The sequence below is a fragment of the Rana temporaria genome, chromosome 7 (assembly GCF_905171775.1).
Source record: "Rana temporaria chromosome 7, aRanTem1.1, whole genome shotgun sequence".
NCBI classification, from domain to species: Eukaryota; Metazoa; Chordata; class Amphibia; order Anura; family Ranidae; genus Rana; species Rana temporaria.
In genome coordinates this window covers 18,607,673-18,619,909 of record NC_053495.1, presented here as the reverse complement: position 1 = coordinate 18,619,909, position 12,237 = coordinate 18,607,673, and the positions used below count along the sequence as shown (strand labels likewise).

At 47.2% G+C, this 12,237-nt stretch overlaps 1 protein-coding gene across 1 annotated transcript in view; it reads left to right on the top strand.

Annotated features, from left to right (window-relative positions):
- LOC120945119 (cytosolic 10-formyltetrahydrofolate dehydrogenase) overlaps positions 1–12,237 on the top strand; it is a 67,124-nt gene that overhangs the window by 18,674 nt on the left and 36,213 nt on the right. The window contains exons 6-8 of the mRNA XM_040358995.1: positions 1,007–1,096; positions 3,020–3,157; positions 3,269–3,394. Of these exons, the coding sequence (XP_040214929.1) occupies positions 1,007–1,096; positions 3,020–3,157; positions 3,269–3,394 (354 nt within the window). The remainder of the gene's footprint in view (positions 1–1,006; positions 1,097–3,019; positions 3,158–3,268; positions 3,395–12,237) is intronic.

Genomic DNA, 12,237 nt, shown 5'->3' with positions numbered 1-12,237 from the left:
TACTATTTTCACTGCCCTCTTCTTCCCTCTAATTAGAACCCCCAAACATTATATATATTTTTTATCCTAACACCCTAGAGAATAAAATGGCGATTGTTGCAATACTTTCTGTCACGCCGTATTTGCGCAGCGGTCTTACAAGCGCACTTTTTTGGGAAAAAATTACACTTTTTTTAATAAAAAAATAAGACAACAGTAAAGTTCTCCCCATTTTTTTTAATATTATGAAAAATAATGTTACGCCGAGTAAATTCATACCCAACATGTCACACTTCAAAATTGTGTCCGCTTGTGGAATGCCGACAAACTTTTTTACCCTTTAAAATCTTCATAGGCGACGTTTAAAAAAATCTACAGGTTGCATGTTTTAAGTTACAGAGGAGCTAGAATTATTGCTCTCACTCTACCAATCGCGGCGATACCTCACATGTGTGGTTTGAACACCGTTTACATATGCGGGCGCTGCTCACGTATGTGTTCGCTTCTGCGCGCAAGCTCGTCGGGACGGGGTGCGTTTTCTGGCTCCTAACTTTTTTAGCTGGCTCCTAGATTCCAAGCAAATTTGTCAAACCCTGACTTACACCAGTGCTGGTGGTAATAATGCGCTCGCTGACACCAGTGCTGGTGGTAATAATGCGCTCGCTGACACCAGTGCTGGGGGTTAATAATGTGTTCGCTGACACCAGTGCTGGGGGTTAATAATGTGTTCGCTGACACCAGTACTGTTGTTTTTGAAGTTTGAAAGTTTGCATGCGGCCCCCCATGGCATATGAAAACTTGTCTTGTGGCCCTCAGGTAATTTGAGTTTGAGACCCCTGTTGTACGTGAAAGGAATAGTTCCTCGTATCAGTGGAAGTTTTAGTGCCCAATGTGGCAGATAAAGACCAGAAAAATGCCACATCTGGCCTGCGGACCGCAATTTGGAGACCCCTGATCTACAGTATAATTGTCATGGTATTTGAACCAGTTGCCCTAAAATCAATCATCTTCTTTTCTCCCCCTTCAGATTCATTGGGATCAGTCGGCGGAAGCAATCCATAACTTTATCAGAGGGAATGACAAAGTGCCCGGAGCCTGGACAGAAGTCAATGGAACGGTGAGTGCCAAGTGCTGAGTAGATGTCAAGCTCACCCACTCAATGCCCTGTGCAAGGTGAAGGTTGATGAAAGTGCTGAGTTATCTGTTTGAACACGAGCGATGCCCCCGCATTCAAGGACGGCCCTTGTGACATGCTATGTAGCTGCCAAGGACGCTGTTCCTGGGATCCAGCAATGGATGCTCCTTTTGGGGCTGGGTTTAAGACTGGTGCATCTGCCCATCTCTGTGACCTCCCAAGCTCTGCTGATATCCAAAAATGCACATTGTATCCTGGATGTGACTGTGGAAACAGGTTAACAACATTTTTATTTAAAGTGCTTGTATAGGCATGGCCCACGTGGTCCCTAACTCACATTCATACACTAGGGCCAATTTAGACAGGATCCAATTAACCTACCAGCATGTCTTTGGAGTGTGGGAAGGAAACTGAAGTACCCAGTGGAAACCTACACAGGCACAGGGAGAACATGCAAACTCCAAGCAGGTAGTGTCGTGGTTGAGAGTTGAACTGGTGATCCTGGTACTCTTAGGTGGCAGTGCCTACCACTGTGATCATGGCCCATCATTTTTTTTTCTTTTTCTTTTTTACCTTGTTTCTGTTTGAATGCTAAAAGCCCACTTTTTATTCTGTCTGTGCTGGCTGTAGTTCCACTGCATGCAGAAGCCCAATTTGTTGGGGAGAGCTACAGCCAGAACCGTAGCTACGGCCTGCAAGAAACAACTTTTTATGACTCCCTGGTCATCACCTGGCTTATATCTTGTTCCTGTTGAATGGTAAAAGCCCATTTTTTATTCTGTTTGTGCTGACTGTAGCTCCACCCCAAGCAGAAGCCCAATTTGTGGGGAGAGCTACAGCCAGAACTGTAGCTACGGCCTCTTTCCTGTGCAAGAAAAAACTTTTATGACTCCCTGGTCATCACAGGCTTATATCTTGTTCCTATTGAATGGTAAAAAAAAAAAAACATTTTTTTATTCTGTCTGTGCTGACTGTAGCTCCACCCCAAGCAGAAGCCCAATTTGTGGGGGGAGCCAGAGTCAGAACTGCAGCCACGGCCCATTTTCCTGTGCAAGAAACAACTTTTATGACTCCCTGGTCAACACCAGGCTTCTATCTTGTTCCTATTGAATAGTAAAAGCCCATTTTTTATTCTGTCTGTGCTGACTGTAGCTCCACCCCAAGCAGAAGCCCAATTTGTTGGGGAGAGCTACAGCCAGAACTGTAGCTACGGCCTCTTTCCTGTGCAAAAAACAACTTTTATGACGCTCTGATCATCACCAGGCTTATATCTTATTCCTATTGAATGGTAAAAAAAACATTTTTTTTATTCTGTCTGTGCTGACTGTAGCTCCACCCCAAGCAGAAGCCCAATCTAACAAAGCTTTTGCAAGAATAACGAATTTCCCATTGATTGTATGCCCCCAAAACTACATCTCCCGATGTGAACAGGCCTTTTGGAGTCAAGGCAGCAGGGTTTTCTTGCTGGTAAAGGAATCCATGTATGTATGTGGGACGGGGGGGGGGGGGGCTGTTTCTGTAGTCCAGCATTCAGAGTTGACAACACTGGGATGTCAGTGTAGCAGAGGCTCTGTGTTGTCAACCCAAACAAGGATGTTAGGAGCTCACTGGATTTCTGACAGTTCGACAGACATTTTTCTGTGCCTTTGATGTTATTAAAGGGCTAAACATCCAGAAATACTTTTTCTGAAACACCCTAATGAGAAAACTATACTGCATTTTTGCCACTTGAGCTGAAGAAAAAGGTATTTATCTCTTCCAAAAATGACGGTCGCATTACATTCAACGTGCGTGAATGCTTCTTTATCTTGTATTTTTGAGCACTGTCATTTTGTATGTCAAATATGTCTTAAAAAAAATCTATGTGTGCTTATAACAAACACCTTTTTTTTTTTTTTCATCCAGAAACTGACGTTTTTTGGTTCGTCGTTCACCAGTAACGGACCGAATCCTGATGGGCAGCCTCTTGAGATTCCAGGGGCATCTAAACCAGGCGTGGTGACCAAGAACGGGCTGGTGCTTTTTGGGAATGACGGGAAATGGGTGAGCGTTCTGTACAAATCTCTGTTCAGTGGAAACATTTCATAGTTTTATAAATGTGGAAATTTTAACCCTTTTTTATTTTCTTCTTCTTCTTCTTCTTCTGGGGGGTAGCTCAGCGTGAAAAACATTAAGTTTGAGGATGGAAAGATGATTCCGGCTTCGCAGTATTTTAAATCCTCTGACAGCACCGCCCTGCAACTCTCTGAAGAGGAGAAAACCATAGCAAACGAGATTCGGGTAAGCTGAAGCTTGAAACAAATGTCTGTATGTCCGAAATCGCAGAGGGCATAGGGCTTGTTTATATGACTGTGAAAAGCAATACTGTGTACGTATTTTTGGCAGCCAAAATAGCTTTTTCAATGGGAATACCGCGAGTTGACGCACAGCCATGTTCACTTCAATGTGTCTCGTTCTGTGGCTGCACATCTCTCTGAACCCAACAGGAGGATCTATTTTTTTATGCACCCCGATGCAAAGCAGAGCAGCAATGAAATGTTTCCGGGTATAGGGCTTTAGTTTGGTAGTAAATTTAGATACCATATATACTCGAGTATAAGCCGAGATTTTCAGCACATTTTTTTCTTTATCGTTACATCACGGGACACAGAGCGGCATTCATTACTATATGGGTTATATGGAGTACCTTCAGGTGTAGACACTGGCAATCTTCAAACAGGAAATGCCCCTCCCTATATAACCCCCTCCCATAGGAGGAGTACCTCAGTTTTTACGCCAGTGTCTTAGGTGTTAGTCATGGTTTAGCTTGCCTCCGCATCCTTGGGATTAGGTGAGCTACCGGTTCTGTCCAAAAAAGCCTGCGCGCTAAAGTGGTCAGTAACCGGACCCCAAACCCTTGGGGTATAGCCCATAATGCTTTCTTTTTAAGAGAGCTGGACCCTGGGCCCAGAACTTAGAAAACCTTTGGGGCGCCTAATGTTTTCTGTTTGCCAGGGTGCTGTATGGGCCCAGGACAGTGGATCCTTCATGGAAGAAGAAGGTTCCCAGGGCCTGAAGGTCTAGACATCCCCACGGAGATGGGGGAAGATTGGACCTATTGCTTGGCAAAGTCCTGCGGCATGGAGCAGGTAAGTAAGGGGAAAAAACCTGCGGGGCTTGGCTCTTAGCAAGTTTTTTCTGGGAGGTCACAGGGGACATGCCTAAGGTTATGCATTGCATCTGGCAAACCAGTCACATATCATGAAGATAGGATGGCTCTATATGTTATATTTCCCCATAAAAAGTGACCTCCCTGGTAGTGTTGCAAAAGCTGTGAGTGGGGCCTTTTATGTACAAGTGTATGTGTGTGTCAGAGAGCTATGCTTACCTGCAAGCCTCCAGGCGATGCTCTATCCAGTCCTCTCCCTCATGCCTGCAAGGCAGGCAAAACGCTGACCTCCTCGTGTGTTCCAGGCCTGCGGCTGCAGGAACAGAGAGGCCCTTCCTCCCAACCCCCCCCCCCCCGTCGGCGGGCGCGTGCGCGGTGCGCGTGCACGTGTTATAGACGCATTTGGCGCCGTTTTAGCTGGGGGGGAAGGGCGGGTCAGTGGTTTAAAGGAAGGGGCGGCCCTTCCTTAGATGCCACAGCTCATTCATTTCTCTGGCTTAAGGGAGGAAGGACTGGAGTGAAGCACGGGGCGCTGAGGACACACAGTGGCCAGAAAGAATACTACAGTCTTCAGAAGATTGTGGTTTAGCCTAGGAATAGGCTGGTTTTCTTTTCCATCTCATAGTCTTTTCTTTGGCAATACTACTCAGGGGGATAGAATGTTTTTTCTTGCCTAGATTGAAAAAAAAAAAAAAAAAGAAGAAAAGTTTTTCTTTGAAAAAAAAAAAAAAAAAAGTGTCATCTAGGGTAGAGGAAACATTTTTTATTCCCCAAACAGGTGTTTGGGCATTTAACTATTATAAGTCCCAGGTACCAATAAGTAGCAGGTGTACCTCGGTATTGTACCATGGCATCAAGAGCAGAGGGTACAAAAGGTGGGGATTCCCCCGCAGAATCTGAGGTCTCGGATAGAGCTATGCCGCTGCTTTCCCCACAGGGAGCCTTTGGGCCATCGGGGTCTGGGGCTAGAGCTGACGCGAGTCAACCCAACCCTAAGGTGGTCACGGAGGAGGTGTTACTCGCCTCTTTAAATGAGATGCGGAGAAGCATGGGAGAAATGATAGCCGCAGCCATGCGGGGTAGTAAGCGGAATAGATCTCCGTCACCCGTGCGCGGACCCTCGGAAGAGGAGGTCCTTTCCTCTGGGGAATTGGACCTCTTGGACAGAGACCAAGTAGGTTCAGGGATCGAAGATCCGGATACAGAGGAGTCTGGGGCAGTCTCCCTGAGGGAGAGCTGGTGGATTCAGGGCTTGACGGACTTGGTCCATAAGGCATTCAACCTGCCTGTACCAGATCTCCAGGTATCCACGGTTTCAGCTTTGGGCTCACTGAGGGCGCCTCAAAGCAGTGCTGTGTTTCCGATCCATCCTCTATTGGAGGAAGTCTTGTTCCAAGAGTGGAACAAACCAGACAAGGTTTTCTTTCCACCTAAGAAATTTTCTGTCTTATATCCTATGGAAGAAAAGTTTTCCAAGAGATGGGCTTCTCCTGCAGTAGACGCAGCCATCTCATGTGTTAACAAATCGTTAACATGTCCTGTAGAAAACGTACAGGTTTTCAAAGATCCAGTTGATAGACGCTTGGAAGCCCTACTTAAGAACTCCTTCACTTCTGCAGGGGCAGTAGTACAGCCAGCCGTGGCTGCGATTGGAGTCGCTCAAGCTTTATCGGATCAATTTAAGCAAATGCTTGAACTTATTCCTGCCGAGCAGGCAGAAGAATTTTCGGATGTCCCTAAGGCCATATGTTTTACGGTAGACGCAATCAAGGATTCTATCCAACAAGCGTCACGTTTATCATTATCCCTTATCCATATGAGAAGACTCTTATGGTTAAAAAGCTGGGAGGCTGAGCCCCCATGCAAGAAGCTCCTGGCAGGGTTTCCCTTCCATGGAGGACGGCTCTTCGGAGAGGACTTAGATAAATACATTCAGACCATTTCAAGCGGCAAGAGTACTCTCTTGCCAACTAAGAAGAGGGTTCAGGGACCTGCGTTTAAACGACAGTCCTCCCCTGGGCAGGGGCCCTCTAATGCCAAGCAGTATCGACGGCCTCCTGCAAGAACAAACTTCGGCTTCAACAGCAGATCACGAGGACAGGCTGTTAGGGGCAAGAGGCAGTGGTTTCGCAAGCCAGCAAAACCAGCCCCCAAGTCTACCTCATGAAGGGGCGCCCCCACCCACGAAGGTGGGGGGAAGGCTGCGACTCTTTTCGGAGATTTGGGAAGCCAACATTCCCGACGAGTGGGTACGGTCTTCCGTGGCCACAGGCTACAAGCTAGAGTTCCTAAGGTTTCCTCCTCCTCATTTCCAGGAGTCGAGGATTCCAAACGATCTGGAGAAAAGAGCCGCATTAAGGTCGGCTCTAGATCATCTACTTTCCCAGGAAGTAATAGTAGAGGTACCAGTCCTGGAACAGGGGCTGGGTTTCTACTCCAACCTATTCATCATCCTAAAGCCCAATGGAGATGTCAGGCCAATTTTGGACCTAAAGATGGTAAATGCATACTTAAAAGTCCGCTCATTTCGGATGGAATCCGTGCGGTCAGCAGCTGCCACACTCCAAAAAGACGACTTCATGGCGTCCATAGACATAAAGGATGCCTACCTTCATGTTCCAATTTATCAGCCACATCAAAGATATCTACGCTTTATGGTGGCTTCGCGTCATTTCCAATTCGTGGCGCTTCCCTTCGGGTTGGCTACGGCCCCCCGGGTGTTCACGAAGGTTCTAGCTCCAATCCTAGCCAAGCTAAGGATCCAAGGGGTCACGATCCTAGCATACCTGGACGATCTCCTAGTCATAGACCACTCATCTCCCGGCTTGGAACGAGCAGTGGCCCTCACGGTCCAATACCTCGAGAGGTTCGGCTGGGTCCTAAATCAAGAAAAGTCAACATTCCAGCCCACAAGGCAGTTGGAATATCTCGGCATGAGATTAGACACGGAACAACAAGGGGTGTTCCTACCTCTGAGGAAGGTCAAAGCCATCAAGGAATTAATCCTACTGGTTCTAAGCAAGAAAAAACCGACTATTCGCCTATGTATGAGATTACTAGGCAAGATGGTGGCTACTTTCGAGGCGGTGCCATACGCCCAGAGCCACACTCGCATCCTGCAGGCAGCCATCCTGTCAGCATGGAGCAGAAGGCCACAGGCCTTGGATATCCCGTTGCCTCTCTCATCAAGAGTCCGGCAAAGTCTGTGTTGGTGGTTAGACCCTCAGAATCTACTGAAGGGAAAATCTTTCAGCCCAGTGGCTTGGAAGATAGTGACCACAGACGCCAGCCTGACGGGCTGGGGAGCGATTGTGGATGGTTCCACTCGCCAAGGTATTTGGGCAAAGCCAGAGAAGCTTTTACCCATCAACATCTTGGAGCTCAGAGCTGTTCGACTAGCCCTCAGGGCTTGGACGTCGAAATTGCAGGGGCTCCCGGTGAGAATTCAATCAGACAATGCCACGGCAGTGGCATACATAAATCACCAAGGGGGGACCAGGAGTCAGGCCGCTCAGAGAGAAGTGAGCTTGATTCTCTTATGGGCAGAGGCTCATGTGCCCTGCATATCGGCAGTATTCATTCCCGGAGTGGACAACTTTCAGGCGGACTTCTTAAGCCGCCAGACTCTATGGCCGGGTGAATGGTCTCTGCATCCACAAGTCTTTCAAGCACTCTGCCAAAGATGGGGAGTGCCGGACGTGGATATCATGGCATCGAGACTCAACAAGAAGCTAGACAGGTTCATGTCCCGCTCAAGGGATCCGATGGCCTGCGGAACCGATGCTCTGGTTTGCCCTTGGCATCAGTTCAAGCTTCTTTATGCGTTTCCCCCGCTCCAGTTACTACCCCGCCTGCTGCGCAGGATCCGGGTGGAGCACATACCAGTTATCCTGGTAGCTCCAGCATGGCCCAGAAGGGCTTGGTACTCACTAATCCTAAGGATGGTAGTGGGAAACCCTTGGACTCTGCCTCTAAGGCCAGACCTGCTATCGCAAGGTCCGATCCTCCACCCTGCCTTACGGCATCTAAATTTGACGGCCTGGAAGCTGAATCCTTGATTCTCAGGGGTAGAGGTCTGTCTCAGAAGGTAATCTCTACCCTAATCAGAGCCAGGAAACCGGTCTCTAGGGTGATTTATCACAGGGTCTGGAAGGCCTATATAGGCTGGTGCGAGTCCAAGCTATGGCTTCCTCGCAAGTTCACCATAGATAGAGTTTTAAGTTTTCTCCAGCTAGGAGTGGATAAAGGATTGGCATTAAGCACAATCAAAGGACAGATTTCTGCCCTGTCAGTGTGGTTTCAGCGGCCACTGGCCACCCACTCGCTGGTTAAGACCTTCCTTCAAGGGGTCTTACGTATTAAACCTCCAGTTAAATCCCCGCTTTGTCCGTGGGATTTAAATCTTGTTCTGTCGAGTTTACAGAAACAACCGTTTGAGCCGTTGGCTGAAGTTCCTTTGGTTCTACTGACAAGGAAGTTGGTGTTTTTGGTTGCCATAGTTTCCGCAAGAAGAGTTTCGGAACTGGCAGCCTTATCCTGTAAGGAACCATATCTTATATTTCATAAGGACAAGGTCGTTCTCCGCCCTCATCCTTCCTTCTTACCGAAGGTCATATCCAGTTTTCATTTGAACCAGGATTTGGTATTACCATCCTTCTTCCCTAAACCTACTTCCAGAAAGGAAGGGTTGCTGCATACCTTGGATATTGTCAGGGCCATGAAGGCCTATCTTAAAGCTACAGAGAAGATCCGGAAAACAGATGTGCTGTTTATTCTACCGGATGGGCCCAAGAAGGGGCAGGCAGCTGCAAAGTCCACCATTTCTAGGTGGATTAAGCAATTGATCACTCAGGCCTACGGCTTGAAAGGGTTGCCTCCTCCAGTATCATTAAGGGCTCATTCTACTAGAGCCATGGGCGCCTCCTGGGCAGCGCACCACCAGATCTCTATGGCTCAAGTTTGCAAGGCGGCAACCTGGTCTTCTGTCCACACATTTACAAAATTCTACAAGTTGGACGTAAGAAGGAATACTGATACTGCCTTCGGGCAGGCAGTGCTGCAGGCTGCAGTTTGAGACCCTCGGATTCCGGGGGCTCCTCTTTTTTTGAGTTAAATTTAAAATTTAAGATTATTTTTCTCAAATAAGTTGGATTTATTATGATTTGAGTATATCTCTAAATTAAATCCTTTTGTCTTGGAGATGTTCTCCCTCCCCTCATTGTAAGCATTGCTTTGGGACATCCCATATAGTAATGAATGCCGCTCTGTGTCCCGTGATGTAACGATAAAGAAAAAGAGATTTTTAATACAGCTTACCTGTAAAATCTTTTTCTTGGAGTACATCACGGGACACAGAGCTCCCACCCCTCTTTTGAGGACCATTTTGGGAGGCATACTGCTTGCTACAAAACTGAGGTACTCCTCCTATGGGAGGGGGTTATATAGGGAGGGGCATTTCCTGTTTGAAGATTGCCAGTGTCTACACCTGAAGGTACTCCATATAACCCATATAGTAATGAATGCCGCTCTGTGTCCCGTGATGTACTCCAAGAAAAAGATTTTACAGGTAAGCTGTATTAAAAATCTCTTTTTTTTTGTGTTGAAAATGCCCCCTCTGCTTATACTTGAGTCACCTTTTTGAGCCTGATCTCCCGGACTTTGGGGACCTGGTACCAGCCAGTCGTAACTTGGCACACATGTAGCCCCATTTCTCCTCTACAAGTGTGCAAAGTTTGTTGTCTGGGGGACCTACGGCCGGGGAGCACCAAGTTTCAAAGCCGGGCACCCCTTCCATAGACTCCCATGTTAAACGTCAGTCTAGGCATGGGCACAGTGAGGCATGGGCACAGTGAGGCATGGGCACAGTGAGACAAAGTGAGGCATGCAGATGGACACCCTAGGCTTATACTCGAGTCAATACGTTTTCCCATTATTTTTGTGGTAAAATTAGGTGCCTTGGCTTCTACTCGAGTATATACGGTACATATATTTTTATTTTGTTTTTGTTGGGCATATATAATAAAATAAAATTGACGGCTGAGCGGGAGCACTGCCACATGACGTCATCCCATCCACATGTCTGGACATAGCAGAATACTAATCATTGTACCGGGCCAATTTCTTTTTTCTTATAGTAATCTCATTTTGTGCAGGGACAGTTCTAAACATGTGCCACTTCACAGGCATACTATAGACCAGTGTTTTTCAACTCCAGTCCTCAAGGCACACCAACAGGTCATGTTTTCCGGCTTTCCATTATTTTGAACAGGTGATTTGATCAGTTTCATGGCCTTAGTAATCACCACAGTCGTTTCATCTAAAGGAAATCCTGAAAACATGACCTGTTGGTGTGCCTTGAGGACTGGAGTTGAAAAACACTGCTATAGACACCCAGCAGGTACAATATTTAAAGGAATTTTTCATTTTTTTTTTTCACTTTAAGCATCATTAAAATCACTGCTCCAGAAAAAACGACCGTTTTAAAAACTTTTTTTCCATTGATACATGTTCCCTGGGGCAAGACCCGGGTTCTCAAACCCGTTTTACGACAATAACTTGCATATTAGGCTTTAAAATTAGCACTTTAGAATTCGAAACGTTCGAGTCCTATAGACGTCAATGGGGTTCTAAATGTTCGTGCGAACGGTCGGTCCGTTCGAAGGTTCTGGTGCGAACCGAACAGGGGGGTGTTCGGCTCATCCCTACTCTTTACATTTGTGGTCATTGGGAAGATTTCTTTCCTTACTCATAGCTAAAAAGATCTTCGAGGTCAGTGGGTACTCATCTGAGAGGCAGAAATCTCATATCGCCCGAAGAACCCCGAACAACCTCTGGAGAACCCTAGGATTCCATGGAACCCAGGTTCAGAAACCCAGGTTTAGATGTTAAGACCAAGTGCTGAATATGTAATCCAGGAGTAAATGGACAGTGGATGTAGCCATTTTACCATCTTCAAATCCTGTTGGTCTTAATGGGGGAAGCATATTATAAATGGAACTGCGTACATTGGGATGGAATTTCTTTATCGTACATCACGGGACACAGAGCGGCATTCATTACTATATGGGTTATATGGAGTACCTTCAGGTGTAGACACTGGCAATCTCAAACAGGAAATGCCCCTCCCTATATAACCCCCTCCCATAGGAGGAGTACCTCCTTTTACGCCAGTGTCTTAGGTGTTAGTCATGGTTTAGCTTGCCTCCGCATCCTTGGGATTAGGTGAGCTACCGGTTCTGTCCAAAAAAGCCTCAGCGCTAAAGTGGTCAGTAACCGGACCCCAAACCCTTGGGGTATAGCCCATAATGCTTTTCTTTTTAGAGAGCTGGACCCTGGGCCCAGAACTTAGAAACCTTTGGGTACCTAAAGTTTTCTGTTGCCAGGGTGCTATATGGGCCCAGGACAGTGGATCCTTCATAGGAACCCAGGGCCTGAAGGTCTAGACATCCCCACGGAGATGGGGGAAGATTGGGCCTCTTGCTTGGCAAAGTCCTGCGGCATGGAGCAGGTAAGTGAGGGGAAAACTTGCGGAACTTGGTTCTTAGCAGGTTTTTTTCTGGGGGGTCACAGGGGACATGCCTAAAGTTATGCACTGCATCTGGCAAACTAGTCACATATCATAAAGATAGGATGGCTCTCTATGTATTATTCCCCATAAGATGTGACCTCCCTTGTAGTGTTGGAAAAGCATTGAGTGGGGCCTGTGTTATATAAAAATATATGTGTGTGTCAGAGAGCTTTGCTTACCTGCAGGCCTCCAGGCGATGCTCCATTCAGTCTTCCTCCTCAGAGCCTGCAAGCAGGCAAAACGCTGACCTCCTCATGGTTCCAGGCTGCAGTTTGCTGGAACAGAGAGGTCCCTTCCTCCCAAAATCCCCCCCCCCTCCCCCTGTCGGGAGGGGCATTTCCTGTTTGAGGTTGCTGGGGGGGAAGGGCGGGTCAGTGGCTTAAAGGAAGGGGCGGCCCTTCCTTGTTT